Here is a 27435-nt window from a genome sequence, read left to right as displayed (position 1 = left end):
CAACAGTTGCAAGACTTTAGGAAATTTGTAACCTTAGACTTTTGAAGATGCTAAAATTCATTTCCAGTCGGGTTTTCTGGTCGCGCCGACTGGATTAGTGAATTCGAGCGTCTTCGGATTTGTGTTTGGTATGTCGTGCACGTTGGCCACGGGCCAGGAATGACGGAAAACCGAATGAACTAAAATATAATACGAAAGCCCCACTCGAAGCGTCGTAGACGAGCTTTTCAGAAGCTTGCAAGCAGCTTGCAACGCGCTGTTTTAGTCATTCTGGACGTACAGAGTTGTATAAGTGCACTATACGCGTGAAAAGCGTCGCGACGCCGAATTACCAAACATTTTTCTAGTAATAAACATTTTTTTACAATATTTATACATATTTTATAGATATATAAGAGATTTTATATTGATACAATAATAAATTTAAACATTATTAAATGAAAAGTGCGTGCGAATACGATGTGCGCGGGTTTACGTGATTCGCGCGTTGAAAGATGTCATCGGCGACGGCGCCCGGGGGCAGCGGCGACCACCACACCACCGTGAGACCGCGGATGCGCGCCGGACGCGCTGTTAATATCAAGGACTGGGAGAAACAGAACGAACTGCTATGCAAATGGAATGATGGTAATACTTATACAGATTTTTATACTGAAAAATAATATTGTCGTTTAATCCGTCTGTTTTTACTCAAATTATGTTCTGTTTTGAAGTTAATATTATAAATACCTCAATTGGTTTTAAAATAACTTAAAAATGACTTAAATAACATGTTTAAATGAATTGTTTGTTAACTTTAACCAACCATAACGAACTTCTGCGTGTTTTCCTAAACTTAGACTTTGTATTCCTTGCAAAATTTTAACTTTTCGATACTTATGTTTATGCAATTCGTCATGAAATGGTTACACTAGATTAGATATGATTGTAGTATAATAATTGTTCGTTTGTCGATTAATGCTAAGTTATTTATTTGGTTTGCAATGTTTACGAAACATAAAATTCTTAATTTTGGCCATTCGTCAACTATTACTCTGTCAAGTTTGAACTCAGCTTATATAACAACCAGGAAGGAATCGAATACGCGAATTCGAATATAATTGCACACACAACACGCATGTGTGCTCTGACGATCACGATGTAATTGTTTAAAAATTGTTCACAAATGTTTACGACTCGTCCGGAAATTGTAAGTTCATAGAAATTAAATGTACAGGGCGTTAAATTAATAATTTTATGAAGGTATTTAGGAAGTTATTGGTATTTACTGGGTTAAAACTTTGCTTGTTTATTTGTGACGCTTTCACGGAAAACCCACTGATGTAATTTTGATAAAACTTGGCATAGAAATATTTTTTACCAAGGAATATAATATAAACTACTTTTTGCCGGAAAAATATAACTGAAAGGGTGTAAATAAGGAATGGACGCTGATATGGAGATTTAATTATAATTATAGTTGTGTAAATAGAAAAGAGATAGCGCTAAAGTGCATTATTTGAATTTATTATTTCTTTAAATTAAAATTGAGGTTTTTTAAATAATTTTGAATTTTTGGTCTAAGCTTCAAGAAAACAATTAATTTAAAGCAAATCTATAATATAAAAATGAATCGCAAAATCTGTTGGTAAGCGCATAACTCAACAACGCCTAGACCAATTTGACCAATTCGTCTTTTTTTAATATTCGTTAAAGTCCAAAGATGCTTTTTACGGCGAGAAAAATTAGAATAATTGCCGAAAAAACCCTAAAGAACGCCCTTTTCTGTAGGATAAAAGTTGGCATTGAGATTCAATCATAGTTATAGTTAAATAGTTGAATCCGAGATGGCGCGCTGAAGTGCATTAATAGCAATTCCTAATATAATTAATTTCTTTAAAATAAAATTGCTTATTAATAGAATTGACACATACTAAGCCTTGAAGAAGAGAGTAAAAACGAATTACATTTTTATTAAACACTACCGGGGCGAAGTCGCGGGCAAAAGCTAGTTATGAATATTTTAATTTAATATCAAGAATAAGCCTTATTTCTTGCTTCATGTTCATGTTTATAGCATTAGAATTAATTGTTTGATCGCTTGATCGTTCAATATTTGCTAGTGTGCCATTGTATCATTAGTTTAAGGTCAATATCGTATTTATTAATCGTTCCAACACGTTTTACCCGCTGACACTACAAACATACCTGTACACAAACGCAGTAAATACATTCTGTTTCACTAAACTTTATAAAAATATCTATAAATTCAAGAATTCAAGGCGATTAACTTGATGTAGCACATTTTAATATAATTATCTTATTATAAAATGATTCATACATTTACCTGTGTATACATTAACCTATGCTCGATGTCGGATGTGTTGGTTACCGCGTCGAGTGTGATCATTCACTCGGTAGACACACACTCATACACACTTCATACTCATTCTGTGTTATATTCTCCGGCACGTGATACAATAATCGACGATGAAACAAGCGGCCAGCAGTAGTGTATCGAGTGTGAGTTTAGTGTTTTGTGTTGGTAGCAACAGTCGTAGCGGCCGCGTTTGATGTCCTTGCTAGACATGAGCCTAGTCATCGCTGGGTGCTGTTGTCATGATCAGTTGGATTCGTATTGTAGGCGAAAGTCGACCGGCAAAACGGAAATATTTGATATTTAAAAAGCATAGCTGAGTGAAAATAGTTGCAGTTTGTTAAGTGTTGAGTTGGTGGGAAATTGCTGTGAATATGTTTGCTTGTGTGACGTGTAAAAGATAAAAATACTTACAAAGTGAATATATTTGTAAATCTGAAAATTCATGTGCAACTTGAACAGGAGTTGTTTAAACGCTGTTTTTGTAAGTTATTTTTTACTTTAAGTTAAATTTGTTAAATATTTTTTATGCTGTTACACATTTCCAATATTGCATGTATTTATTTATTTATAAATACGATTGCCACGTGACGTTTCACAATATAAGTATTTCAGTTATTCGTTTACTGGTTAGTTATTGCTTGATTTATGTTGATTATCACATCACCACTGGCTTTTCCTATCGATTAATGACATTAATTAATAATTATTCACGCGCGTACGTAAAGCATTTCAGTAGATATTATTTGATTTTATAATGAATTATTAAAAAGCAAAGGAGTTATTTGTGTTTTCAGAATGAATTTTGCATTTTTTGTTTGTTTTAATTCATTGTCAACTTAGAATTGGTAAAAAGGTTCACATGCGCTACAATTTCCTCGTTACATCTCGTTTCTCTCGTTTCACTCTAAACGTGCATGATTGACATTGATTTAGGTTTATGGTTGTAATACCGGCGTGTATGAATCAAACACGTCGAAAAAATTGCAGGTCATTAAAATTTTACAGCAATTTGACCGTCAAAATCTAAATTTCATGGCTCTACAAAATAACAACATTATTTTACTCGTACTCTACATCCTATTCCGTTCAAGTTGCCATTCACCCAATTTTTAATTATCTTTCTATGTAGCAAGCAACAAAGTGGAATATACTATATCTATAATATAAAAATGAATCGCAAAATATGTTGGTAAACGCATAACACAAAAACACCTAGACCAATTTGACCAATTCCTGTTTTTTAAATGTTCGTTAAAGTCTAAGGATGGTTTTAACGGCGAGAAAAATTCGAATAATTGCCGGGAAAACCCTAAAGACAGCCCTTTTCTATTGGATAAAAGTTGACATTGAGATTCAATCTTAATTCTAGTTAAATAGTTGAATCTGAGATGGCGCGCTGAAGTGCATTAATAGCAATTCATTATATAATTAATTTCTTTAAAATAAAATTGCGAATCTTATTGATAGAATTGACACATACTATGTCTAGAACAAGAGAGTAAAAACGAATTACATTTTTATTAATCACTACCGGGACGACGTCGCGGGCAAAAGCTAGTTAAAGATAAAAATTCTAACAGTTAATGAAATACTAGGGAAATATTATTAACAATGTTATTGACCTCACGCAGCAATTCCATTTAAAACACATAATTAATACTTAAAATTAAATTTTTTTTTCGACACGTAGTCCTATAATGCCATATACTCATTGATCTAATTATTCGCTCATTTAGGCTTTGGCACTTGTGCTTCGCGTGACTTTCCATTTTAATTCGAAATTTTCGATTTATTAAATTATAATTACTCGCTACATTCGGCACACACAAGTAGAGCGCTAATGAGAGCACCTGTTGAAAATGCTAATTATACTTTACTTCAAAATGGATAAACATTTAATATTTATTATTAAATTACAATACAGCAAACAATAGACCGAGAAAATATTTTCAAGTTTTACCTTGAATAAAACTAAGTAAATTCAATACTAATTCTATAATAAGTGACTTGAAATGTGTTGAAATGGTAATTATTTATTTTGTAAATGAATACAAAACAAATACAAAACTTTTACTCACTTTGTATTTGATTTTATTTTCTTAACTTTCAAGAATTTTTTTAAAGTAAATATAAAATAAAATGTTGTTTTAGCACGACTAAAATATTCTCGTGACACATTTAAACATTCTTCGACATTGACTTATAAATGTAGAGCAACGGGAGCGTTAAATGTTTAATTGTGTTATCTGGTGAATAAGGTGAATGTGTATAATGGAGTTGTAAGGATGTGAAAACAAGGCTACATTTTGCACGAATTTTCTCTACATGTATGTACGCGTATTTATTTATTGTTATCTTTATTACACGCGAGAAAATACTTAATACTTTGGTGTGCATCACGACACAGAAAAGCACATGCGGGTTGGTTTGAAACGGATTCAAAGTAATGCGGTGGAATTGCATGGAATTTATTTTCATGTTGGAGAAAAATCGCTTTAATCATGATCACGAAGTCACGGTTAACAAGCTGATGACAATCACAATGAATGGCATAAATATAAATTAGTTATATTGGGAATGTATGGATGCATGAATTATACATTCAAGATGATAATTTTATTGGTAACTAGCTATTGTCAGCGATTTTGTATATGAATTTGCATTACAATTTTTATTTCCCATTTTACACTCTTCTTGTTCTATTTATACAAGATGTATAAAAGTAGTCTATTTGTTTTTCCTTTATCAAAAATGTTTTCTATTCCAAGAATTATCAAACTTGGTTGAGTGATTATGGCCTAAAAGCGTTACATAGTATATTAAGTATCAAGTAGCTAAACGAGGGCTTTACTCATGAGATAGATTGAGAGCGAGCGTTTAATAAATCGAGTGTTTAACAACGTTTAGCGACGTGATGCTTACGCTATTTCTTCTACTTCCACTCTATTTCCACGTTGAGGTTTTGATATTTCAACTTTTGTATTTTAAATCTTCGAAATTCACTTGTATACTACTTGGAAATGGAAGGTTATAAATGTCGTGCCGAGTCGACCCGAGCAGCTGCTGTGTTCGACTGGATACGCATGGCAATGGTGCTGCACCGTAAGCAAAAGCGCAGGTGCAAGCCTGCCCCGTAGATAATACTCGTAGATAAAGTACTTTACTCACGGCTTGGCCGTCTATAGGCCTATATAAAGTACCACTTTTTGTGTCATAAAATCGTAGAAAAACAGACTTTATAGGTGTAAATAGAATAATAAACGTATAACATATTTGCTTTTATTTTATTTATGATTGCAGAATTTTGTCAGAAATCAAATTACTTTTCATTAATTTGTATTTGAGTCAGAACTTGTATCTGAATCTGATTCTGATTCAGAACTAAATGAACTGTAGCTTGAACTAGAATCGCAATCAGATTCTGAATCTTGCACACAAACACCGCCATCTTTTAAATTTGTGCATTTAGATCCACACTCACAAACTTGCAGCGCATTAACGGTAGAATTATACCCACAATATTCACCATCATCTAAAATAGTATTAATAAATACATAACTAATAATTAATTCAGTGTAAGTATATATGAATAATTCCGTACCAACTCTGTATACACATGATGGACAACACGCACATTCCGGGTAATTTTCTACGGCGCCACCAATTTCCCGACAGTTACTCGGCACCGGTATGCAATTGCTCACACCGATGCAAGTATTAGTACATTGATTACTTTGAACGTTTAAAACGCACAATGCAAGCGTGATAAACAGTATGGAAATTGTAATTTTCCACATTTTAATAAAACGGTTGAAATTGAGTTTGTGGTGATGTATGATATTGGAATAGTTTTAGTTTTATGAGAACGATATTGGATGTTCTTCGTTTATATACTAAACGGATGAGAATATGTCATGTGATTCGTATTAATAATAAAATACCTCTGGCATATTGCGGATGTATGTATGATTGCACGCAATGTCAATTTATCTGAAATTGTATTTTTATTAGGCAAGTATAGAGTAGAGTACCTAGTAATACGATACAAAACAGTTTGCTAATTTATTTCAATATTTGATTAATGGTGATTTAATTTCAAGGTTAAATGGTTAAAATTGACTTATTTTTGAAATAATCAAAAATTAAGTTAATAGAAAACTAAAAATCACCTGAAGCGCTAATGTTTCCACCGTTTTTAGATACAAAAAGTGGTACTTTAAATACGGACGGCCAATGCCACTGGCTTTATTACCGACGCGGAGTATGCGCCTGGCATTTATAACTTTTCATCTTGTAGTAGAGTGCGAGCGAATTTCGAAGATTTAAAATACAAAAGTTTAAATACTAAAATCTAAACGTGGAAATAGAGTGGAAGTAGAAAAAATATCGTAAGCATCATGTGGCCAAACGTTGTTAAACACTTGATCGATTACACGCTCGCTACGCTCGTGAATAAAACTCCTGTTTAACCACTTGATACTATAATGTAATATCACTACATAGTATAAAGTAAAGTCGCTTTTTTTTCCGGTCCCTTTGTATGCTTACATCTTTGAAACTACGCAACGGATTTTGATGCCGTTTTTTTTAAAGATAGAGTGATTCAAGAGGAAGGTTTATATGTATAATAACATCCATTAAATAGTGGAGAAGTACTGCTATTTTTGAGGTTTCTAATGTGATGTCGTAAATACAAAGTTTTTGATTATTCCCGTCTCCTCTTTGTGCGATGCTTCGAAGCTTCCCCCTCCAAGCATAGACGTGTGTATGTGTGTACGTGTGGGTCGAAGTTGACCGGTTGATGTTTTTGTTTGGAGAAGAAAAGTCGCTTTCTCTGACTGTCCCTTTGTATGCTTAAATCATTGAAACTACGCAACGGATTTTGATGCGGTTTTTTACTACCGTGCGAAGCCGGGGCGGGTCGCTAGTATTCAATAATAGTAAGTAGTAAATACATGATTGTTTTGATTATTCGCCAAATATTTGTTGATGGAACAGGATAAGACGCTTTTTAAATTTATTCACTCAGACGAATATAAGTCTTATATAACCTAAATTACTGCACTTAAAAAACTGCTCCTATAATTAATTGTAATTGATATTTAAATTTGTAATTTAAAAATGATGCTAGTGGTTATCCATGACTTGCCATTTACGAATGTCTGCTGGTCAACATGCAAGGTGTGATTGTACCGTTAGGTTTAGGATTAGCCATTGTAATCACATCAATCTATTTTGATCAACATCGGTATCCAGGTAGGTATGATCAATCAAAACACTTATACGAATTTGTATTCGTAGAATCTATTTCTATTTCCATTTGAATGGCTTCCATATAATATTCATTCAATTCAGTAATCAGGATTATAGTAAGTGGTTTGTTATCGGTTCAATTGGCCGTGAAGCCAGTAAAAACCGAAATAAACATTCGGAAAAGTTAATTTCATATGTTTTTACATATTTGTATGCATGTAAATCATTGAACGAATCATTGTTTATATGTTGATTTTAATTGTGGTTTAATGTTTGTAATTGATTTTTTGCCCGCGACTTCGTCCCGGTAGTATAGGTTCGCAATTTCATTTTAAAGTAATTAATTATATAAAGAATTGCTAACAATGCACTATCAACTATTCAACTATTTAACTATAACTATGATTAAATCTCAATGCCATCTGTTATCCTATGGAAAAGAGATGTCTTTGGGATTTTCCCGACAATTATTCGACTTTTTTTCGTCGTGAAAACCATCCTTGGACTTTAACGAACATTTTAAAAAAATAATTGGCCAAATTGGTCTAGGCGTTGTTGAGTTATGCGCTTACCAACACATTTTGCGATTCGTTTTTATGTAATAGATAAATTCAATACTTTGAACAGTTTGTGTTATGCATAATTAAGTTTTCTATCGGGCAGTTAATACCAACGTCAATTCATCAATCCATAACAAACATTCATGATTTTAATTACTATTTGGACGTTATCGGTAGAAATACTGCTAAATGAATCGAAATATACAATTTATTCGTGTATAAAGTTACAATTATCAACATTGCAGTAAAAATAGAATCACGCATATTTTTAAAGTTGCCCACTTCACTTTGTTTTCCTTTTATAAATAATACTTACTTCACTCTATTATTATTCATAAAATTAATGTCGACTGTTTCGATACGGTTTCCACGTTGACGTTTCATTTGCAGTTAATCACTCGTGAATTTGTATGCGCTCTTGAACTCGGTAAATAGTGTAGAAAATTGCGTCGGGTAATTGTAATCAAAATGAATAATTTTTTCTCATTATAATAATTATTCTGGCATATTCGATAAGGCAAGCGTATTTACCTTTTAATGCACGCAATAAATTATTTTATTTTTTAGTTTACATAACGTTAATCTACGTTTTTATGATTTGATGCTTTGAAAAGGAATATAAATTATTCAAATGAGACAAATCAACTTTTTTTTATTATTATTGTTGCTTTAAGTACTTATTTAATATTAATTAAGGCGATGGTCAATTATTTTGTTGACTTATTGTTCAGTTAAGACAAGGTTGATTTGTGGCTAGAGATTAATTCACTATGACGCGCAATTGTTAATACTTTTTTATTGCCTTAGTTATTTAATAATGAAAAAGTTATTGAAATTGTACTCAGTAAATATAATATAAAAATAAATCGCAAAATCTGTTGGTAAGCGTATAACTGAACAACGCCTAGACCAATTTGGCCAATTCTTTTTTAAAATGTTTGTTAAAGTTTCAGGATGGTTTTTACAGCGAGAAAAATTTGAATAATTGCCGGGAAAACTCTAAAATCAGCTCTTTTCTATAGGATAAAAGTTGACATTGAGATTCAATCATAGTTATAGTTAAATAGTTGAATCTGAGATGGCGCGCTGAAGTGCATTATTAGCAATTCTTAGGGCTTCATATACCTATGTATATTCAAAAGAACAAGTCAGTAACCGAATATCATGACTTTTTGACTTTTTGAAAGTTTTATGAAAATTTTGTCTTGGTTTACACATCTGGAGACATATTTTTGTGTTTTTCTGTACTTCTTGAAGCAAAGATATAGTATACATCTGGATAAGTTAGGAATTGTGGACGTGCGCCGTTTACTTTCAACACAAATCAAATCGATTATTGTATCCTAGTATACATTAACGTTTAAAAATTTGAAACAATAAAAAATATATTTTCAATTAAAAGTGATGCAATCAAAAATTAATATTTTAAACTATGTATGTATTTTTGGATTTACTTTACAATAAAAGCAATTATCGATTAAATGACTAAACTTTTGAACTGCAAAGATCTAAAACTGAGTTCTACACACGATACCGAGACGATACCTTTGATAGTCTCGTCCAGTCTCGTCTCGTGTGAAGCCCTAGCAATTGTTTATATAATTAATTTTTTTCAAATTAAATTGCGAATCTTATTGATAGAATTGACAAATACTATGTTTAGAACAAGAGAGTAAAAACGAATTATATTTTTATTAAAGACGACCGGGACGAAGTCGCGGGCAAAAGCTAGTTAAAATTATAAATATTTATATGTTTTTTTATTTTTTATTTTATTAGAATTTGTAATATCTTTCTCGTAATTTTTTTTTCAATTCCTGTGCCTAAACAGTGAAATTTTCTATTTTTTACCGTCAACAACGATTAATGACAAAATATTACTGCTTGAGTTATTATCAAAGTCAACAATATTGATTTTCCAGCGACCGTAACATAACGGTGCATGCTTCTGATTTATATTCAATTTTCTATAACAATAAACAGTATTACCATGAATTAATATTATCAACTGAAGGAAAACTAATACAGTTGTTTTACAATACGGGTGGATTTCTCTTCAAATCATTGTTCATCGTCCATTTAGTGTACATTTACAGCACATTAGCATATAATACTAAACTCAAACAAAAAACTGATTATATGTTTAATAGTTTGACGAACTACTTAAGCATATACTTTAATTGTTTATTATAATAATTATAATGTCATAAATGCCAGTGTTTTACAATATGCGTGAACAGAGAGAAATTTACATTCACATTTTAGAATTTCAGAATTTGAATATTTGTTTTGTGTTTATACGCTTAAATTTTGCTAGAATTGGCAAAACGAATATGGTGAATGTTTAATTTGCATACTAACTTTAGAAAGATGCTATTAGTATAAAAATTAATTGCGTGTTTATTAGTTTTATTAATTTTTGAAAAGGAATTTGCCGTTTTTTTGAAGTTTGACTATGAATTGTGATTAAATTTACAATAAAATAGATGTATGTTTAGGCAATGGAGAAAAACATAAATCATTTATTTTTATCACTAATTTATCTATTATTAATCTTTTATTTTTCTTATTTTTTCAATCTATCTTTAAAATAAAATGAATCGTAAAATATGTTGGTAAGCGCATAACTCAACAACGCCTAGACAAATTTGGCTAATTCTTTTTTTTAAATATTCGTTAAAGTCCAAGGATAGTTTTTACGGCGAGAGAAATTTGAACAATTGCCGGGAAAACCCTAAAGACAGCCTTTTTCTATAGGATAAAAGTTGGCTTTGAGATTCAATCATAGTTATAGTGAAATAGTTGAATCCGAGATGGCGCGCTGAAGTGCATTATTAGCAATTCTTTATATAATTAATTTCTTTAAAATAAAATTACAAATCTTATTGATAGAATTGACAAATACTATGTCTAGAACAAGAAAGTAAAAACGAAATAAATGTTTATTAAATACTACCGGTTCGAAGTCGCGGGCAAAAGCTAGTTTTATAATAAAAACTGAAGTTTCACGTTTTATTCTTTCATTTTTGACATTATTTTACCAGTTCACTCAATAAAAATGCAACTTTAATGCTGGTATGCACTTATATAGTGTTTTATACACGAGTACAATATAAATTCAAAGGTTATTCAACAGTTATTCATCAGATGTATTTGATCTGTTGGCCTAACGTAACACTTGTAACATTCATGTGCTTGTTCCACACAATGTCAATGTAAATGTACATTTGAACATGCACGCACGTGAATCAACAAATATACCAACAAGGTTAACATCGACCTACCACGAATTAACACACGTTTAATAATCACGTTTAGCGAATCTGGTGCCAATTGCCGATCGCCAAACTGCCAATTGATGATACACATCGCGTCCGCATCTTTACTCTGCGTTTTGTCTGATGCCAAACAAGATTCGTTCGTGATATTTGTATCACGAGATGAGTTAGAGTTAATGAAATTGTGCATGACGTAAGTTGTACACTTTTAATTATATCAGCTTGTTAATTGAATAATCTAATTATAGGAATTTGAAAAATCTGATAATTTGTGAATTTACATGATCACGAGTTGGGAATTGTGTGGGATAGTAACTTATGTTGTTTTCCCTCGATTCATTCAATAAGTATTCGGATAATGTATTAAAATTAGTTTAGTTTAGGTTGAGATTATGTAATAGCCGACTGTAACGTGCAAACTTTCATCTATCGCTAGAGTTAAATGCAACACGTTGCAAAATGCGTTCGTTTCGTTCGTTTGTACATCGTGTTCGCGAGCTTGAGACTGTGAAATTTCAGATTTAGATATTTGGTGCACGACGCTCGTCGTCGCGACGCATCGTGTTGCGAGACCGACCGAATGTTAGTCACCATTAATAAAAACAGTAATTAGCAAGAAAAAAATGCTTGAAAGTGATCATTAATTGAAAATTATTAGGTGAAAAGTGACGATCTACCTACTTTATGATTGAATATAGATTATTTCTTTATAATTATAAGATTTGATTATAATCTAACGTTTGGTCGGACGTGTAATCACGACAGCCTCAAGATCATTTCGCTTGGCTTGTGTTTGCGTTCGCGGCTCGCCTAACTCGGTTGCGTTTGGCGAGTTTTCAACAAACGTCGAACGGTTTAAACAAATAGACCGTCGGCTAAAAATACCATCGACTCACGTTTTTACATAGACAACTTACAAACGCATAGCTATTGTATAATATCGATAATTATAAATTATTCAACGTAACTTCACTTAAAAATGATATTTTTTGTTTAGCTTTTAAAATATATAATTTTTTACTTTATTTGAAGTACGGAAGTTAGTAAAAAGTAATACAATCATATTTGTGTAGTAAAAAGTTGGAAAGTGAAATGAATGAACGAAAACTTTAATTGATGCGGACGAAGGCAGTGATCAAGGGAAGTCAATGTTAACTAGATATAAAGTTAGGTTATGTTGGAAGTTCATGTACCACTGGTTGAAAACTACGAAATCTATAATATAATCGCAAAATCTGTTGGTAAGCGCATAACTCAATAACGCCTAGACCAATTTAGCCATTTCTTTTTTAAAACGGTTGTTAAAGTCCAAGGATGGTTTATACAGCGAGAAAAATTCAAATAATTGCAGGGAAAACCCTAAAAACAGCCCTTTTCTATAGGATAACAGTTGACATTGAGATTCAATCATAGTTATAATTAAATAGTTGAATCCGTGGTGGCGCGCTGAAGTGCATTATTAGCAATTCTTTATATAATTAATTTCTTTAAAGTAAAATTGCGAATCTTATTGATAGAATTGACACATACTATGTCTAGAACAAGAGAGTATATACGAATTACATTTTTATTAAACACTACCGGGACGAAGTCGCGGGCAAAAGCTAGTTGTATGTAAAAATATTATTTTGTAAAATAAACCATGAATATTCATTATATTTCAATCAATTATATTCCGAAGCACAAAGAAAATTTTTCTTCTGTTTGAAATGACTATTATGAATGATATAAGATGTATAATTATTCTTCATTTGTAATAATAGATATTTTATGGCGTTACTTCACGACTTCACACAATTGACAATATTTTAATGCTATGTTTCACACGTGTTAATAAATACATATATAATTACAATATTTTCCATTTGTCTGCATTGTGTATTTTGCGCACCTATTGTGCGCTAACGCCATCCGCTAAATATGCATCAATTAAATATGATGTTTGTGAAATATTACCGAGCAAGTGTTTTAATTGGAATTGTGCTGTTTCTTGTGTTGCAGAATTGTGCAGCAGCGAGTCCATTCCCGAGGTGGAGATTATAAGTCTGCTCGAGGAGCAGATACCGCGATACAAGCTTCGTGCTGATACATTAACCCAATTTGGCGGTGAGTAAATAAAAAATAAAAAACGAGTAAAAACTTACTTAGCGAACAATACTTCATAAAGTTTTTTCAAACTGCATTAAATCTGAGTGTATAATGCGGTGGCATTAAAATTGCATAAATCTTTCATAATCAAGAGATTATATTGTTGATTTTTGTGTTATTTAGTTCTGAAGTACTTTGATCAGTGTTGAAGTTGTATTGGGATTGTTTTAGAGTTGATAGTGGACTGGCCAGGGACGTAGATATGTGCATATTTACTAATTTGTGGGAATGGTGGGAAATTTCTTTATTCTCTAAGTTGGATAAAAGTATTTTTTACCTGTTTAAGACAGAAGTTAAATACATTTAGATCTAAACTGCTCGAATTAAAAACAATTATCTTAGAGTTTAGAAAATATGTTTATCAAAACGCGAAATCAAGAGATTTGTGCATGAGAAGAGACCAAGAGTTAATGATGGGAATGGAATTAATATAAACGATTTGTTTTCATGCCAGCAAGAAATAGCAAGAAATAAATATTTTATACACAAAAGAAAAAGTTCATAAAAAAACAATTTATTTCAAAGAATTTTAAACTTTCATTCTTAAAAACGTTGCTTAAATATTACAAATGATATATTTATGAATGTAATGAATTTAAAACTATTCCAAATACGGATATGAAAACGAAATCAATAAATCTTTAAATCTTTTGTTAAAGCTGAACATTTCAACGCGATTACAACTTGTTTAAACCAACAAATAAAATGGAACTAAAATAAATTTAAAAGTGAATAGTAAAACAGGAAAACTTTCACACTCGTTCGATTACGTTTTATTATCGATTGTCGAATTGATCTTTAACAATCGCACAAAACAAACCAAATAAAAAACAACAAAAAAAAACAAATACAAACAGACTTTTAATAAATTTCTACCGTTAATAATGTCTGCGTGATTAATTAAAGTGCCTAATCACGAAAAGAAATGTTAAATAATGTATTCAACATTTTTTTTATGCATTTAGTGTTGATTTTAATTAGTTTTTACATTGATTATTGCACAGAGGAAAAAGGAAATGAAATATTTCACGGATTATTAGAGTTCGTTTTGTCGCTCTTGACGGAGAAGTAAAAAATCACATTCCAATCGATTATATTGATGGATTTAATCACGATAATCATGAATAAATTAAAGGAGAAATGCGAATTAGCGCGGCTCGTGGCAGGATGTTTCGCAATTTGAATTTTTTATTATGTTTTTTTTTTGTTTTTTATTGTAAAGAAAATAAGTGCTTATAAATATTAACTAACGTTGCTTTCATGGCTGAGGATAGTTTATTGTTAATTAGATGTTGACACTTAGAGTTTAATCTTAGAGTTTATCTTTTAAGACATATATATCCTGTGGTTATCATCGTTTAATATCCGTGCTAATTTTAATCGAATTTTGATTTTTCTTTATGCTAAAGTCGAATTTTAAGAGTAAAAGAGATTTTTTAAATCTTATGTTTGATGATGGTTGTGGTACGTTATCGGTGTAAACTATCACCAGTCATAAACGAAAATGCCGGGTACTGAGTACGAGTGTAGACACAATTACGAATACGCAAATAACGAACGCGAGAATGTCGGGAATGCAAAATACAATGCATCATATCGACTACAATACCACAATACATAGATAATAGCATATTCACACAGCTCACGATTTACCTACAAACTACAAACTTTGAAAAGAAAAACAAAAAAGCAATCAAACAAAAAAAGCCACAAACATGAAGAATTATTCACTTTGACGTGTATGATATGTGTGTAATGCGTAAATTGTTGCTGCAAAAGTGTGTGGCTTTTTTCCGGGTGAAGAAAAGTAATTGTTGATGGCATTATCGCATTATGGTAATGATTTCTTGGATTTTTCACAATGTACCTAAATAGATGTACACAATTGCACAATTGTGACGTGTGAAATATTTAGCGAATCCAAAGTTTTACTCTAATGAGAAAAACCTAGGTAGTAAACTTTTGTTTTTAGAAAATCGGGTTTTGTATGCAAATTATTTCCACGTGCATCGCAAACATTTGCTATTAGTGGTAAACTGCAAAAGTGCAACAATCTAAGCAAAACCGGCGAGATACAGTTTGAAAAGTGTCATTTCGACTAACTGTTCATTCAATTTATCCGACAAATAATGCGCAACATGAGAAATGTTTTTAGCTACATGAGAACAAGTTGAGATGATATCGGAATCACTATCGGAAAGCAGATGCATCAACATCAGCCTTTCCAATTAGTATAAGCATAGCTTACCGTTGGATGTCACATCAACTTGCAAGTTTTTACGATTAATCTTTTTCTTCTATCTGGTATTACCTGCATACTGCATACAACATACGTAAACTTGTGCTACAAGTCACCGGCGGTTTGTTTTTTTATCGTTTTTCTATAGTCTTCATGTATGTTGACATTATGACTTGTGTTTAATTCAACTTTGATTTAAGATTTTTCCTGTTACAGTCGTAAAACAAGAAAATATTACATTTTATAGCATTTTTTTTTAACTATAAAAATGAATCACAAAATGTGTTGGTAAGCGCATAACTCTACAACTCCTAGATCAAGGTTTTTACGGTGAGAAAAATTCGAATAATTGCGAGGAAAACCCTAAAAACTGCCCTTTTCTATAGGATAAAAGTTGGCATTGAGATTCAATCATGGTTATAGTTAAATAGTTGAATGCGAGATGGCTGAAGTGCAGTATTAGCAATTCTTTATATAATTAATTTCTTTAAAATAAAATTGCGAAGTCGCGGGCTGAAGCTAGTTTTCTAATATTTTTACATCTTCACCTAGTAAAATGTTGAATTTAATAATAAAATGAGTTTTTATGTAATTAATTAGATGCTCTAGACAAAACTTTTACCTTTTCGCAACTTACTCATTGGCAATCTGTTTAAATATATCAGCGAGTAGAAGAAAATTATTTTTATCATTCATTGTCCGCGTTTGAAATTAATTTGAATGAAATTCCTGGTGGTTCTTTGTGCCAAAGCACAGCTTTACTTTTGTAACTTTTGTTCCAAGTTATGCTGCTACTCCTCCCACGCGTGCGTGTCTGCACTTCCCTTCGCTTTTCAAACATGACTTGAATATGTGTGCCGGCATGACGCACGCCGCGCGACTTTAGTTTACTTTGAGCGTTTGAGGCGCGCGCGCAAGAAAACGCTCAGCACAATATGTACTTAAACAATTATAAGTATTATCAACATTTAAAAATAAGTGAACAATTTATATTTATTTTTAATGTGAAGGTATTTTAAAATTTTAAGAACTGCAGTGAATTTTTCTTTAAAAATTAATTTAAATTGTCTTGTGGCTTAAGTTAAGTTTGTCCTGCGTTAGTTCTATCTCTATGCAAATGAATGCACATTTTTATGTGTTTATTATTGTACCGCAGTGCGAGTATTCAAAGGACACTCCCCGAAAGTGATCATTAATGCCATTAATATCAAGTGCATTGACATTAATGCTATTATACCATGGAACCATATTCAAAGCTCTTGTATAGAGCTAGTCGAGCTCGACGCATTCTGCATTTAAAGTGAAGATTATGTGCGCACCTATGAATCATGACCAACGGAATGTCTAAAACTGAATTTAAAATGTATCATTTCATCACATCGCAGTGGTGATATTCTTGCTTCCACGAACAAAATGTTACCATCAGTGTCGGCAACACTTGTTGTCGGCATTCACATCGCCAAGATGAAACGAAATTGGACGCACTGGACGTGTTAGAGATAAAGATGCTCGGAGAATTCGTAGAATACAATGGGACATGCAAGAGATTGAAATGAAGTGAAATTTACCGGTGTGCTGCGGACATTTTGTTATTATGTTTTGAAAAGTGTGCATTCTGTTGTTGTTTATATGAGACATCGACGACATTTTGTATGCCGTGAAGCGGTGATAGGCTGATAATCGAATCTCATGTTACACCTTGACGAATTCGCGCCAATCATGGCCGCCTTTGACGAGATTATTCAAACGCGGTGCACATGCACACCGTGAACATTCGATGACTGATGCGTGATGAGTTAGGAACACTTTTGGGGATGTGAACGACGAAGTGAGAATTAAAACTTTACAAAATGACGTGCCTGGATTATCAATCGTACAAACTAGAATAATCGACTATTATTTTAACTTGATTAGTGTATTTATATCGGTAATCGCTACGTGAGTGAGTGAAAAATGTCTGCGACGAGTACGCCGTACAAAGCGATAAGGATACGACGGCACTTTGACACGGTGATTGCCAAAATGGAGGGCCTCAGCGGCGGCGAAATGAGCGAAATTCTACAAATGTGTAGTCAGGATGTGGTGGATTCACCGCAAGGTAAAAATAAATAAAAAATAAAATGATTACAGACTATATCAAGTCGATACCGGTGGAAACAAGTAAAATTCAAGTTGTTTTGTTGATCTTAGTGGACATAAAACAATTCCAAGTGCCATTTTAATTCAACGTTATCGCTTGCTCTAAATATTTAGCAACAACAAATGTATAAACATAAGAGCAGAGATTACATGGTTAATTTTAACGATAATTTTATTCGCTTTGTTTGATTATCAAGATTATGAATAACTATGACATTACACATTTTGTTAATTATAATCTCTTTGATAATGAATGTAGCGCATCTGATATCGGAGATAATATAAAAATGTTGCTACTTCTGTGGTTTTTTCGTCGGCGTTCATTCAGTACCGTCTCAAATGCCGCCATCATGTGACTTATGCGCCATTTTGTTTGCAGGATACGAGAATCAGGACTGGTTCATCCCGTCGCCGGCGCTCCAGGTCGACGAGGCCGATCTGAAATTGTCGCCGGACCAGATCCGTGAAACTCTTAACTATTTTCGTAAGTATTGTCAGTGTGAATAAAAATGGTAAACTTTATTGTTGGCGTTTTGTTGTAGTCTTATGCAGTGATCGCGTGAGCCAAATGAGCAAGACCTACGATGATATAGAAGCGGTCACTAGGCTTCTCGAAGAGGTATACAGTTAATCATTCTAGATAAAGAATTATTGAGGAAAATTTTGTCACTTTTAGAAAGAGAAAGACTTGGAATTGACGGCACGCATCGGTAAGGAACTGCTGCAGGTAAACAATAAGCTAGAATCGAACGTCACCAATCTTGAGGCCGAGCTGCGCACCGCCAATGAGAAGATCACACAGCTCAGTCATGAAGTCACCAAGAAGACAGAGCTCATCCAAATACTCACCAACGACATGGACGACGGCCAGGAGTCCGGATCTTATACAGGGCGTATAAATCTTGACCTCATGCAGAAACGAATCTGTACGTAACACACAACAATAGTTTATTGTCATGGTAATCTTCAATTTGAAATTTTGTTTGTTTAGCATCGTTGGAGGACGAAAACAAGTCGCTGAAGTGCGAGTACACTCAGCTGTCGAAGGATGCGGATGACATCGAAGCGCAGGAGGCGCGTCTGCTTAAGGACATTGCTGGACAATTAGGTAATTTAATTTTGATTACACTATGCAAATATGTGCATGTGTGCACGTATAAATCAATCATTCCGGTTAGATTGCATGCGTTATCAAACTTTATGGATGTAAACACGATGCAAGCATCGCCTAAAAATAGCGCAGTTGTTATCGCAAGTCGTATATTCCGCAGTTTCAATTTCACAGACTTAATCATAACGTGATAACTAATGCTGCTGTATAAGTTACATGACTAAATTGACTTTCTTACAATTGCAGCGTGCTCGAATTCCACTATGACTCTGTTGGAAGACGAGCTGGATAAGCAGAAGGATGAAAACCGCCTGCAACATGAACAGATATTGACATTGCAGTCAAAGTTACAAGACGCTGAGCTGCGATTACATAAAGTAAGTAGACTTGAAGAATATAATGAAATATTTTAGATGTTAACCTGGTTTTTGTTTTAGTTTATAACTGAAAATGATGAAGTCAACAGTCTCCTCCAAATCACCAGAGACAACCAAAATTCCCTGGCATTGGAACTTACAGAATTCAAACAACGTTATTATGAAGTGGAAGCTTTGTTGAAGGATGCACAAGAGCAACTGCGTAAGTTGCGCCGGAAGCAAATGCCGGTCGCACGCAGTTCGCTCTTCAGTCATCTTGGAAGCGCAGCACCGCAGTTTGATAGCTTACAGAGCGAGCTTGAAATGTCGATGCATTCTGAATTCAGCACTGATAGTGGTATCTCCAGTGGAATGGGTGATCATATACCACAGTTCAAGCGTGTTTTTGATACTGTGCGTTGTGCATCAGCTAATTCCCTAAGCAGCGGTGAAAGTATGAGCAGTTTGGGTTCTTCAGGTATAGGCGGTGTTGGTGGTTACGTTAGTTCATCAATGGCACTTACAAGCGGGCCTCGTATGAGTGTCAAAACACAAAATGCGTTTGACCGCAGATCCTCTGGTTCTATCTACAGCAGTAGCAGTTTGGGTTATCCTAGTTTGGATAGCACCGGGCAGTCGGACAACGAATCTAGTCAGACGTCTGATTCCGATTCAGATTACCCTGCACCACCACAACCTGGTGTTCCAGGAGTTCCTGGTGCTGCGGATTTGGAAGCCGCTTTGAAAAGATTAACCCCAGCGGAGGTGCTGGCACGCCGTGCGAATTTACAACATGGCGGTGGGTTTTCCGGATATGAGTCTGATGTCTTTTTACCTTATGGGTGTCGCACACCTGATTCACTCATGTCTACTGGTTCTATGCCATATACACAATGGCGACTTCCGGAAAAACTTCAAATTGTTAAACCAATGGAAGGCTCGCAGACTTTACACCAATGGGCACAACTAGCACAACCAACATTCGGTGGTTTGTTAGATGAACGCCCTGGTGTGAAAATTAAGGGTGGTAAAGAATTGGAAGACATTGGTTTGGAGACGTATGGATTGAGTGATCTAGAAGAAGATGACGAGTATTCCAACCCAGGAAAATCTTCGATTCTTCAGCGCCGGTTTACACGTTGACCAATAGCACAGTCATGCATCCGGATGATGGTACACTGATGACCCCTAGTAATATGAGCAGTCGAATGACTTCGGTATGCTCAAGTGTGCAGAATTCTCCACCACAAACCCCACGTGGCATGTCACGACGAAATTCATGTTCGACATTCAGCACTACTTTTGGGCTGGCGAAGATGTTGAATGAGCGCGGAATCAAAGCTGTGACGCCTTCGGCGGTAAACACACCCGCGGGACCGAATAGTTTTACACCTACAGCTACACCCTGCAACAGTCCTTTGGGATCACCTGATAGGTCGAGAAGTAGCTCGCCAGAGCCGTATGATATGTTCGGAGGGATACAACAGTTGATTATGAGCTCCATGCCTGAGTTTGTTCAACAGTCGATTGGAGGTGGAGTCAAAAAGAAGGTGCCTTCGGTTAAGGAGACGAAAGGTGCTTCACGGAGGAACAGAACTGATAAAGTAAGTTATTTTTAGAGTTTACCACCTTCGAATTGAATTTTACAAACAACAATATCTTGTTTAGAATCTCGTGGGTCGTATTGAGAGGATGGGTCTGACGAATATCATGAGTTCGCCCAGTGCTCTTACCCTCACGGCAGGGATGTATGCCAGACCAGCCCTGACTAGTCCAATGGCGCAGTTGACCTGTCTACTGCCCAGCAACAGTGCCGAGAACTTGGCGTCGTCCGCACACAGTCACAACGATGGGTTATCACCCACGAAAGAAGAAATTAAACCAGGTTTGTTTACTTTATCTTTAGTATTACGTTGCATTCTATTTTCATTTTGTTTTTAGTACTTCCGATGACATCAATGGGCATTCCTGGCAAGCCCGGCAGCGACTCATTGCAAAAACGCCTGGAGCAGTTAAACGCACGCAAGCAACGACGACAGCAGGCCGGAGGCGGTCAAACCCGCCCTGATCTAGGCACCGTTGCCAAGAAACCCGTCGTGGAGGAGCAGACCAGTTCGTTGGGCACACTCAGCTCGCTACTATTCGGTCGCAAAGGCGGATTATTTTAAACATGCGGTAATAACTTAAAACTGAACGATACGGATAAAAATAGGTAATTGAATTGAAAATATCTTATAATGAATAAGATCTTTTAAATAGTGCGCCACAATTGGATGATAATGATAATCTCCTGCAGGCAGAAACAGATACATTTTAAATTGTCAATGAATGCTACTTTCAGTAGAGTTCATTTGTTCAATTGGTTGCTCCAAGATAAAAAGAGGGGAAAAAAAAACGTTAAAGTAACAGAATTGTGCACGATTCTATATTGAAATAGATATAACAATTGGTGCACTCCAACAACCCAGCAGATATTTTAATAATTCAAGAGTTCAAGTCATGCAACACTACCTATCATCTAAGATTTAAACTTTAAACTAAACACTTAAAGCAAGTAGATAAAGTCATCAGCTGTGATTCGTTTATCATAACGTCATAACATATTAACATACGTAAGAAAATTCTGTTTTAAAGTAAAAGTATCAGTTTGTGACGTACAGGGATGTATCGAAATTATTCGTAATAATTTATTCTCTTTCAATCGTTTTCTTTTGTGTACGTGCATGTTAAGTTTCGTCAACGTGTATTTATTTGTTTCACATTTTTCGATACGGTTAACCTTCCACAATGTGAACAAGCCGTTTCGATTGTGCGCAAACATGTAAACAAAGAAATGTATATAAAAAATGTAAATAGTGTTAGTCTAAGAACGCATAGAAGTGATGTGAATCCAGTTATCAATGCGCCTTTGACTAGTGGAGATGAGAGCTGTATTTTTGGCCGGACGCAGACGTATTTATCAAGTATGTACTCTAGTTAAGCATTAGTAAAACGCTAATCATCGCCAATGCAAAGATTACATTTAAATATCGTAATTCAAATTGTCATAGTTGAAATTTGAAGCAATTGAAGGGATATATTATCGAATGAATTGATTTAAATATCCCAATGCGAAATAATTAAGCATCAACAATTGTGTATTGTTATTACTTGCATTGAATCCGCTATAATAGTTGTGATTGATAATTCCTATGAAAAGCCAATGTAGTATTCATTAGTCTGTTAGCTAGTGCTGAAATTAACTGATTTATGTTAAGTATTTAAAGATGATGCTGATTGATTGATTGATTTTAAGAAGTGGCAAAGACGAATGTAAGCGCGCAGCTTTTTTAAACACTGGTTGCGTTCAGGATTGTATTATCTAAGGCGTATTGTTTTCTCTTGAGTTTTCTTAACTTTTCATTCGAAATATATTTGAAATTTCGTGATATATGTTATATTTCAGTGTTTCTACACAAATCTATCCCATAATCGTAACAATTTATTCATATCAAATCAAATTCTTCATTTCACACGATATCTTTTAAACTAATCATATTTTTTAATGCATGTACAATTCAAAACATTGTAGGCCTCCTCTTTTTAATCTTCGCTTGTTTTTCTTTCTTCTTTTCTTCTACTTTTGCTGCTTCAGCCTGGGTTTCACTATGTCTCCGCTTACGTCTTTTCTTTTCATCCTCTGTTTCTTCAACTTGTTTCTTTGGGGATTTTTTCGATTTTTTAGCAGGTTCTTCAGTTGATTCTGAAACACTATTGTCTTTCGTCTTATCTCTTTTCTTCTTCTTTTCGTTTGAAGGCTTCGAAGATATCGGTGATTTCAGTGATTGGTCAACAAGATTCATTATAGTCTTATCACCGATTGGTTCAATTGAAGAGTCTCTATCTTTCGTCTTGTTTTTCTTCTTTTTCTTCTTCTCTGAAGTACCAATCACGCTCTCGTTGGGTTCGAATAATAAAGCTTTGTGAATACTAGGACTACACATTGTGCTGCTCATAAGTTTACTCATTTTTGGATTTATAGGCATTGATAGTGGTGGAACTTTAAAATTATCTCCTGAATCTTCAAGTGTAGACTTCCTTTTTGATTCATTATTTGAAGAATCTTTAAGTATAGATTGGTCTGGTGTGTTCTTCGATGGGGATCGCGATTTTCTAGATTTTTTCTCTTTTGTTTCAGACTTAGGAGTAACAACTTCCTTTAGTGGTGATTTGGATTTAGATTTTTCTTTTTTCTTCTTTACAGGCGACTCCTCGGTCTTAACTTCTTCGAATGACATCTTTTCCATTACAGATTTAGCGTCTTTATCCTTCTTTTCCTTCTTCTTTTTCTTATCCTTTTTGTCTTTTATGTTATTATCATCTCCAAAGGAAGTCAAAATTGAAGCTATGTCCATTTTTTCATCTTTTTTCTTTTTCTTCTTCTTATCAGATGATAACTCGATGCTTTCAACGACAGACTCATTTTCTTCCTTTTTCTTCTTCTTTTTAGACTTTTTAATTTCTTTTGTATCTTTTGATACTTTACCATCTGGTAAATCTTCATCATCTCCTTCATGGCTACTTTTATTCGCCATTTCTACAATCAAATCATCTAATTTCTTAGAAACAGTTTCATCCAACACAATTTTCGTTTCGTAATTTCTTCCGAAGAGCGGATGCCTTGTCCGTAATTTATCATTAGGGAAAGGAAACTTCCCTTTCTGCACAGACTCAGTATTCGCCTGTTTTTCAGTCTCTATCTTATGATTTTTATTTACAGTAATCGACCCACTAGTTTGTAAAAGTCTTATACCAAACTCTCCAGACATTTTACCCAATACACACAACTTCTCCCTATCACCTTTATCAAATTCAACCAGACAATTCTGTTTACCATCCTTGCTATCTTTATTTAGTATTATATTCTGCTTTCTTTCTAATGATAGTTTTGTATTAACCAATGAAGCTGGGTCAATATCTTTTGCAACATTAACGAAAAATAGTTCATCGTCATCGGAAATACTGCCTAAATCAAAGGCTTCCTCAATAGGCACTGCTTCCAGTTGGTTTATTTCTATATAATCAGCAAGAATTTTATCCGACCTTTTCGATGGGATATAATTTGTTTTATTGAGTGTTGCGTGTGGCGCGTCAGAATCGGAATCATCGTCAGTGCTTGATCGTGCCGAACGTGTTTGTTTCGTTCGTTTATCTTCTTCTTCTTCACTACTACTGCTTGATGAACCACTGCCTGATGACGATGATGATGACTTCGATGCGCTTGAAGAAGAGCCTGATCCTGATGAAGATGATTCTTTGCCTGAAAATGTAAATGAAAATGTTTTAACAATATATTTACTACAACAGGATTCAAAATGTACCTGATTTTGATTTGTTAGGAGCTTTTTTGGTTTCATCTTCACTTGATGAATCATTAGTAGAGCTTCCTGAAGACTTTTTCTCATCCTCTGAGCTACTACTACCACTACTGCTGCTTGACTCCTTCTTTTTAGATTTTGTATTGGCAGTTGGTGATTGTTTATTGATTACAATATTTGATAACACCTTAACTTTTGAATTATTTGGACTTTTTACTTGTTTTTGTGTTTTTACTTCAAGCTCTGAGTCAGATGCTTCCTCACTAGATGATGAAGATATCCTCTCTTTTGAACAGTTCTTATTCAAGCCTTTTTTCACTTTTTTCTTTCTCTTCATTGAGCTATCAGACATTTGGCTTGAGCTGGAACTCTGTGATTTCTTCTCATCAGAACTAGTCCCACCATCAGATGATGTATTACTATTCTTCCCTGATTTCTTCTTGTTTTTACTCTTCGAAGTATCACTGGCTTCACTCTCACTGTCAGCATCACTAGAGCTGGAAGAATCGCTAGGTTTATTCTTCTTTCCATCGTTCGAACTGTAATAACTCGAGTCTCGTTCGTCGTCCATAAGTTTTTTCTTTATCATCGGAGGAAAATTGGGCCTCATTGGGTTTAAACCAGATGCATTGTTTTTTGCTATCGCCATCGCCTTGGATCTAAGCAAATTATTGATGTTCATACCTTTTAGTTTGTTTTCAAAGGCATGCTTATCCAGTGGATTCACCTTTTTGGGTGACATCTGCGTGCTGGTAATCTTCGGGGGCTCAAAATCGCTGTCCGAGTTCGACATGTTTGTGGTTAGGTTCAGGAATGTTGTTCCAGAAGACCAAGTCGAGGCGATTCATAAATAAAAAACGTATTGAAGAGCAGAGAATTAATATCACACTAACTATATAAGTATATACGTAGCTTAGTGTACAATTGACAATGTTATATTTTGTTTTGTGTGGTTTGCAGCGGATACAAATTGGCTACATGCTACAACACGTGGGCCAACAAACCAACGCATGCGAAGCTTTAAAATGTGCTTTTGAATGACAAATCTTAAAGCCACGTTCTAGACTTTTCAAATATACCATACTAAGTTAATTGTTAGTTTATTAAATTTTAAATATATTTGTCTAGATAAATATTGCTAGTAGTTATAATAACAGAGTAATTGTTTTTATTTTAGTTTTCAAACAAGTTTTTTTTGTGATCATTGTTTGACATTCTTGTATATTAAGTTGCCTATATTACAGTAATAATACTTATATTATGCTTCAACATTAAAATTTGTTTTAAAATTATAAAAGTCAAGCAGAAATCTACTATTATCTACTATAAAATTAAAACATTTTATTTTTTAAATTTTCAATAAACTTAAATGTTCACTTAATGTCGCAAATATTTAAAATTTTTAAAATCAAATAGTTGGAGCTGGTTGGTGGAGGCGCCGTAATGTTGGAATGTAGTATGAGGTTATTATAATTACAATTAAATGTAAATAGACTTGACAAAGAGGAACAACACATTTTTCTAGTAAAACTTGATATACGGAATGTTTGCTATGCCAAAAAGTTAAAAAATTAGAATTATAGTAAGTTTTGATGGTTATCTTGGAGCACATTCAAAAAACTCATAATCTGTATAAAAGAGTTCGAAAGAAGCTCGAAAACAATGTGATTTTAAGTCAAAAACAGCATAGGCTTGCCTCTTCTCTATAAACTCCCCCTTTCTATCCTTTTAGTAACTCTGATTACATTTTTTGTTCGTTTATTGTTTATTGTAGTTTGGCAAAGTGTCGACGTGTAGTTAGAATGGTAGAAACGCACTGAACAGGATAAAAGAACGAAAGTGACGGCGACGTGAGATGAAAAACCATAAGTGCGAAATAGAAATGGCAAAGCGTTCCCTCGAGCGCCGTAAAGACAGCGATGAGCGCCGTCCAAAGTGGCAATTGCGAAGGGATCCGCTTGGATTATTATTTCGCCATTTTGTGTCGGCGACGTCCAGGACATCAGCGACGATTGTGACCATTGCGACAGGAGGCATTTGAATGCAAAACACACATGTTAACGGTAAGTCAGACAAGCCAGCATGTAGTCAAATACTAGTTTATGCAACTTAACATCCAGCTATTGCTACCCGACTAATATTAAATTCAAAATAGAAAAAATTAATTTTTTTCATTTTTTTGCTTGTAGTTTTTAAGGCAACGAAATCAAATATTTATTTATGTATGTATCTTGACTGCATCCGTGATTATATGTTGTGTATGGTCGGGTGGCGGCTGCGGTGTGGAGGCGGCACGGGTTCAATCTCCCGAATGAACTCTCGCCGACCCCGAACGGGCGCTGACGTCACGCGCGCGCCGCTCTCTCGGAAAAATCAATCCGCGCCAGCCAGGCAGCAGCCACCACCGAGAGGAGCATCTGAAGGGGCGGCTGCTCAAGTCGCTTTCGCTTAGCCTAGCCCAAGACAGCAACAGCTTCATTTTCATTTTCACTTCCTTCCTAATTTATAACCCCACTAGTTGCCAAAGTTGCAATAGGTAAATTCCAAAATTTAGGCAACCAAATACACACCCAAACATAATACCAACTCAAAAAACAATTAAATTTCAACTTTAAACATCGTGTATATTAATTAT

General features: G+C 34.2%; 2 protein-coding genes and 1 long non-coding RNA gene across 3 annotated transcripts; 1 reads left to right on the top strand and 2 right to left on the bottom strand.

The window, feature by feature from the left end:
- Window positions 1–283: 283 nt before the first annotated feature.
- milt (trafficking kinesin-binding protein milt) lies at window positions 284–22873 on the top strand. Its single transcript, XM_065300076.1, is given in 11 exon segments — window positions 284–627; window positions 13452–13556; window positions 18356–18460; window positions 18519–18595; window positions 18653–18902; window positions 18968–19084; window positions 19334–19464; window positions 19525–20551; window positions 20554–21047; window positions 21112–21328; window positions 21385–22873. Coding segments are annotated over 11 exon segments (2883 nt in total). The 5' UTR covers window positions 284–494; the 3' UTR covers window positions 21612–22873.
- On the bottom strand, window positions 5630–6356 carry LOC135804040 (uncharacterized). The gene is made up of 2 exons (XR_010550959.1): window positions 5961–6356; window positions 5630–5891 (listed from the first exon to the last, which is right to left on the bottom strand). It is a non-coding gene; the product is annotated as an uncharacterized lncRNA (long non-coding RNA).
- A 31-nt stretch (window positions 22874–22904) lies between the features above and the next one.
- On the bottom strand, window positions 22905–25902 carry LOC135789984 (dentin sialophosphoprotein-like). Its single transcript, XM_065300077.1, has 2 exons — window positions 24804–25902; window positions 22905–24742 (listed from the first exon to the last, which is right to left on the bottom strand). The coding sequence occupies exons 1-2, from the start codon at window positions 25591–25593 to the stop codon at window positions 23001–23003; spliced, it is 2532 nt and encodes an 843-aa protein (XP_065156149.1). The 5' UTR covers window positions 25594–25902; the 3' UTR covers window positions 22905–23000.
- Between the last annotated feature and the right edge of the window lie 1533 nt (window positions 25903–27435).

Source organism: Atheta coriaria, unplaced genomic scaffold (assembly GCF_025399875.1).
Source record: "Atheta coriaria isolate IRGN ID8LTWV9N9 unplaced genomic scaffold, Caltech_Dcor_3.1 hic_scaffold_3_pilon, whole genome shotgun sequence".
Classification (NCBI taxonomy): domain Eukaryota; kingdom Metazoa; phylum Arthropoda; class Insecta; order Coleoptera; family Staphylinidae; genus Dalotia; species Dalotia coriaria.
The sequence above is the reverse complement of the archived record's forward strand: the minus strand, read 5'-3'. Positions and strand labels throughout refer to the sequence as shown.

Coding starts and splice junctions, on each gene's coding strand:
- LOC135789984 (XM_065300077.1), bottom strand. CDS start 25,593: ATGTCGAACTCGGACAGCGATTTTGAGCCCCCGAAGATTACCAGCACG. Junction 24,743..24,803: donor TCCTAACAAATCAAAATCAG/GTACATTTTGAA, acceptor TTACATTTTCAG/GCAAAGAATCATCTTCATCA.